This window comes from Pelophylax lessonae (genome assembly GCF_965119305.1).
Source record: "Pelophylax lessonae genome assembly, chromosome: 4".
In the NCBI taxonomy this organism is placed as follows: Eukaryota; Metazoa; Chordata; class Amphibia; order Anura; family Ranidae; genus Pelophylax; species Pelophylax lessonae.
Genome location: NC_138771.1, coordinates 182,739,615 through 182,745,614, shown reverse-complemented (window position 1 = coordinate 182,745,614; position 6,000 = coordinate 182,739,615). Strand labels below are relative to the sequence as shown.

Here is a 6,000-nt window from a genome sequence, read left to right as displayed (position 1 = left end):
TGACTATTGTCTAAATGTAGTGCACAGTATATACACTAACAGCTCATAACATGAAGTTCAGATTTATGTTATTATTTAATGCAACGTTTTTTTTTATAGACTGATCTGAATTATTTGTTTTGCTGCATGTTTTTTTTAAATGCAGACTCTGTTTTTATCATTAACTTTATTCTAGAGCAATAATTACAGTGTAACTACAGGCAGTCTGCTAAAATACAGTTGAAATGCACACATCTGAACTGCTGTAATTAACAAGAAATGTATAATTCTATTCAATCTATCTTGGGCTGCACACATTTCACATACTATCACACTGCATACCCAGAAAAAAATCCCTCTATTTCATTGCTCAGTTTCACAGTTTCTCATGTCACTTACCTGCTCATTAGAGCAGTGTGATGATGCTCATTTAATGTTCAGTAGTGATGAGCCAAAGAAAGTCAGATGCTGAAACTGAAACCCAATGAAATCAATTGAAGGTCAATCTGGCAAATTAAAAATGCCAATTTTTTGGGTTGATGGGCAAGGGAATTCCAAAAATTAGCATTGGGGTGGGCACTACCCTGTAGAACATGTACCAAGGCAAGTATTTTTTTTTTTTTTAATTCCATGTGGCTGGGAGAAGAGATTTTTTTAGCACTGACATTTACAAAACAAAAAGGAATTTTAGATTCCTGGCAAACGTCCTTCTTGTCTCTTTTTTTAAGGACAAATAGCACACAAATCCCAAATATCCCCTAAAATTCATAGCAGATCTCTAGGGATGTCCATCACTGCTGACTTAATGAAAAAAAGAGATGACCAGTCACACACGACCAATCCTCAATGGTAACACTATACGGACAGTAGCTCCCCCAAGCTGTCATTGTCTATATAATGTAAGGGGCAGGGATTGTGGTGACATCATTGCCCAAATATGGTGACCCCATGGCCATATTTAGCCAATAATGTAAGGCTTAAACCCCGCCTATTTGCTTGCATGGCTGGAATTCCCTGCCATTGTATATGAATGGGATGGATGTTGCCAGCAATTTTGCAAACAGTTACTGTTACCTTAACAACCATTGACAGTCGGGATAGTGGTGATATCACTAATGAAGTATGGTCATGTAGCCATATTTGGCAATGATGTAACTGCCCCCCCATTCACTTATGTGACTACTGATTCCCAGCCGTGTAAGTAAATGGACCATCCTATGTGAATGGTTGGGAGAAATGCAACAACTGCAAACATCTGCTACTTTCTTAGCAACCATTTACAGCCATAAAGCTCTCTTGTTCATCTGTGCCAAATGCCCTAAACTTTTGGTATTTGGACAGTATTTGGTCCAACCTAACCTTTATTCCAATTACTAAGTGCATCAATAATCAACAGGCATGAGCAGAGGGGTAACATATGAAGCTGCAAAACTAAACCACAAAATAGGGATGTTTTCTGACTTGCTGTTTGGTGTAGGAATGGTGTAAGACTCACAAGACTGGATGAACAGAATGCAAATCTTTCTGAAAGTTGAACAGTTCACATATTTCTACTGTATATTTTTCTGGGTCTCCATAGTTCTTCTTTAAGTAATAAATATATATTATATTAACACATACATTTTGAAAGTAAGCACTGAAACAAATTATAATTGCTATAGCCCAAAGCAAGTCTAATATAGTCAGATCAGAGAATGATAAATCTGCATTTTATGCCTTTGATTACTACAGTTTTAAGAATGTTATTTTTTCTAACTAGATGCATCCTTAGCATGTTGTTTATTGCAAACCAATAGTGCACCAACCTCTTTGGCATCATACTGCTGTCAATGTCAGATTTCATGAAAAGTTAGTTATTTTTATTAGTAAACAAAACTCTGTAGTGGGCAATTTGTACAATTTCTTTGCCAACAGACACTTATTCTGCTCCAAGTAACCACTGGGTGTAAATTTTATTAAACAGAGTTGGAACAAAGGGATGTTATTTGAAACACCTCCATTTGTACATGACTTCACAAATATTAAGGTATGTTTATAATAATCTGCAAAAAATGGTTGAAAATATTGACATCTATGTACAGATACAGTTCACAGAGCAATCATACCAGACACATAGGCCAAATGTAGTAAAACTGGAGAAACAGAACAGCGCAAGAAGGCTTGCTGTAAATATTGGCTAAAGGTTTATATTCATTTTCTAATTGAAAGTAAAATATTGGAGCTGGAATCCGGTCGTTAAGGTTAATATACAGGTTCTCGTTTCTCCAGTTTTTATGCATCTGAAACCTGTGTTGTCTGCTCTACATTTTTTCTAAACCCTGAATATATAAATTATTTTGGAACATGTATGTGGCATAGTTATAAACCAACATGAATGCAGCTTGCATAACACCTTAATTCACCAAAACACAGAAAATTCTGTAATTACTGATTTTTACTCTTAATTTTTAGTCATTAGTTAGTGGATCCAAAACATTTTTTTATTCAGAATATTTGTTTTCTGATTAGTCATAAAGTAGGACATTGCCTACAACTTTTTTTTTTTTTTTTTTAATTTTTAGTTTAACATTTGTTAAATACTATTCCCATTTCTATAATTATTCCTCACTAATCCAATGTGTCATTTTTTAAAACTAAAACATTAAACGAAAAATAAAATAAAAAATATAAATTTTGTGAAATAATACGTGCCAGAAAAAGAAAAGTCTGTGCTACAACTATTAAGGGCAAAAAAAAAAAAAAGAAAAGCATCTTAAATTCACTGCATATTTGTAATTTAAATTAAAGTACATTGCAACTTCAGGTCAAAGCTGGTTGGAGTTATCAGTAGTAGATCAGTAAGCCCAACTTGTTTGCTGTTTAGTCGACTTAATCTTCTTGCAGCTGTTCATTTTGTTTTGTGTATTCCCAGGCACCATTCCGACTTCTTATGTTGGAAAAAAATATATGCATCAAATAGGCTCTTCAGTTATATGCAATAGTAGCAAGGATTTCAACCTCATTCTTAGTTGTGGGACGGTGTTGATGACTGATGCTAGGCAATTCTCATTTCAATGGCAGGATGGTAAACAGTTTCTTCTTGGGAAAGGAAGGAAGTACAAATATCAACAACCTGATGAGAATTGTTTCAGAAATGGGAAAACCAAGCTGAGACACTTTGTCTTTATAACCTTACATTTTTGACTATGTAGTCTAAGTCTATTTGGAAAGTTACTAATGTATTTTAAACAGTGGAAAATTTGTAGAACTTTCCACCCTGTAAACATCCAAATAATGCCATGAAAATATTCATGAATATTGCATTTTTCCAGTTTAATGTCTATACAAATCCTACTCAGATGAGATTTGAAGAGGTAATTCAGATCAGACACTCCTTGGCGCCCTTTCAAATTCATGGGTCCTCCTGTTCCTGCCTTTCTTATTTTCTTGTAGGTGCTTCCATTTATTGGAACTTACTTGGGCGTTGACATTTTTTTGCCGACGCTGTTTGCGGTCTCGTTTCCATACTTGTTCACAGAATTCATCCATTGTGTTAAGATTTGGGTGACTAATTAGTTGCATGAAGTCTCTATACCATATCTTCTGTGTTGGAGACATGCTGTTTGATGGTTCTTTGTGCTTATGGTTTTCTCCATCCTCATCTTTGTGCAGAAGCTCATCTAAATGTTCTGTGTCAATAATTTCCAAAGTTACTTTAAGGAGAGTTTGCATAAATCCATGTTCTACAGCATTACAGTAATATACTCCTGAATCCCTCTTTTTCAGAGTGCGAAGGAGTAGGCCATGGTCAGTTTTAATTATACGATCATCCATCCTTATCTATAGAAAAAAAAAGAAGACTACAATTATCCTGTTATCCACAATTTATATTGTGCTACTGCTTACAGAAACAGGAAAGGCAAATTGTTACATTATTGATGACATGGAAGTTTATATATTTGTATTAGCAATTTCTACATTTGTCTCATAAAAGCTCTGTCTGGTATTGACTAGTGTTCAAAGCTCATGTAGCTTTGGAGGATTTTACACTTAAAACATTTTGGTTTTTGGAAGGTGACAGAGCATCGAAACACCTGATAGTTTGTTATATTTCTTAGGGATTCTATTAATAAGAACTCTGGGTCTGCATGCTTTGGCCATTATAAGGAGGCCTAGCTGTCTCTATTGGAATTTTTATTGATATTATGCAACATGCCACAGGAGGTTCAGGTACACAAAAAGAAGGGTGGGAACACCTAACCTTTAACCCCCCTGGCGGTATGATTATTTCAGATTTTAGGTGCTGAAAGCAGTACCATTATTTTGCATGTAATTCTTAATTCTTACACAGATATATATATATATATATATATATACGTATATGTATATATATATATATATATATATATATATATATATATATATATATATATATATATATATATATATGTATGTATGTATATATACATACAGATATATATATATAAATATATATATATATATATATATATATATATATATATATATATATACACATACATATACGTGTGTGTGTATATATATATATATATATATATATATATATATATAGTACAGTAAAACTGCAGGCAAGGGAACTGGGGGGCAAACTAAGGTCAATTTATTTTATTTAGTAATGTAATCCAGTAGGATTACAATATATCAGTGTGTTTGTGTGTTTTAGTTTTTGAATTTGCTGCCAGTTCAACCCCCTGTGATGCAATGCTCGCAGGGAATGGAAGCCAGGGCACAGAGCATCAGACGGAAGATCGGGCCGCCGTACACTGCCGGAATACATCGCTGGATCCTGGGGACAAGGTAACTAACCTGACTTCTCCCTGGCGGTACCCCAAGTGTGGATCGGGGTTACCGCTAATGGCACTGAAATTCCCCCCCGAGCCACACTCGGGAATACCGCCAGGGAGGTTAAAGTGCACATGAACTGAGTAGTAAACACTAAATAGGTTTTTCCTTTGAGAAAAAAAAAATATGTTTCATATGTTTCTATATCATATTTGATATATAGAGCTCATAAAAGAAAGATCTAAAAAATTGCATTCAATTTTTTTTAAAACCTCTTATGAAGATATCATTTTTATAATCCCAAATACAATGCAACCTTCTAGCAAAATACAACTTTAGATCTAGGGACATTCATGCCAATGCTCTGCAAACTTTGGGTCAACTCTAATTCCAAATTTTTAGATTTTTTCCATTTTAGAGCATTGTTTTGAATTAAAAATAACGTAAACCTCTAGCTAGTTGTATTAAAAAAGGTGCAATAAACATTAACTATTCATAATAGTCACACACTTATTAAAAATATATTTTTTTAAATAAAAATAAATTTCAAAAATAATGTTGCAATGTAAGAAAGTAAAATGTCAACAGCATATCTTTTTTTTTTTTTTTCTAAATTGCTGTAAACATCTAGCTAAGCAAACCCAGTCATTTATCTGTCATGTACTGTTTAATTAACACTTTACTGATAGAGCGGTTATTATGGTTTCTTTTTCTAACAATGTCACATGAATAATAGTCACAGACTTATTAAAAATGAATATTTTTTTAAATAAAAGAAAAATCCAAAAATAATGTTGCAATATAAGAAAGTAAAATTATAACAGCATATCTTTTTCTTTCCAAATTTCTGTAAACATCCCGCTAAGCAAACCCAGTCATTTATCTGTCTTGTAATGTTTATTAAACACTTTACAGATTGAGTGAGCATGGTATCTTTTTCTAACATTGTCACATACGTCATGTGTAAACTGATTTAGAAAAATACTTTTTGTCTGTGTTGTATGTTTGTACCAAGGGGAGTGGTCCGGCATGTTTATTTATTTATTTTTTAATGATCTGAGGCTTAAAAAGCAATTAGTCAAATTCCACTGTCAGTAATTTAAGACAATGACATTGTATAATTAGGGACAATAAAATTGAATTCCTGTAGAGTTACAAAAATATTATAAATAGGAATGTTACTTTTTCTTTTTTGTAATCATACTAAAAACAGAGGGATGG

General features: G+C 33.2%; 1 protein-coding gene across 1 annotated transcript in view; it reads right to left on the bottom strand.

The window, feature by feature from the left end:
• Nucleotides 1-2,608: 2,608 nt before the first annotated feature.
• Nucleotides 2,609-6,000, bottom strand: part of SEMA3A (semaphorin 3A) — a 336,455-nt gene continuing 333,063 nt past the window's right edge. Inside the window, exon 17 of the mRNA XM_082256599.1 lies at nucleotides 2,609-3,798. Within this exon, the coding sequence (XP_082112725.1) occupies nucleotides 3,343-3,798 (456 nt within the window). The 3' untranslated portion in view covers nucleotides 2,609-3,342. The remainder of the gene's footprint in view (nucleotides 3,799-6,000) is intronic.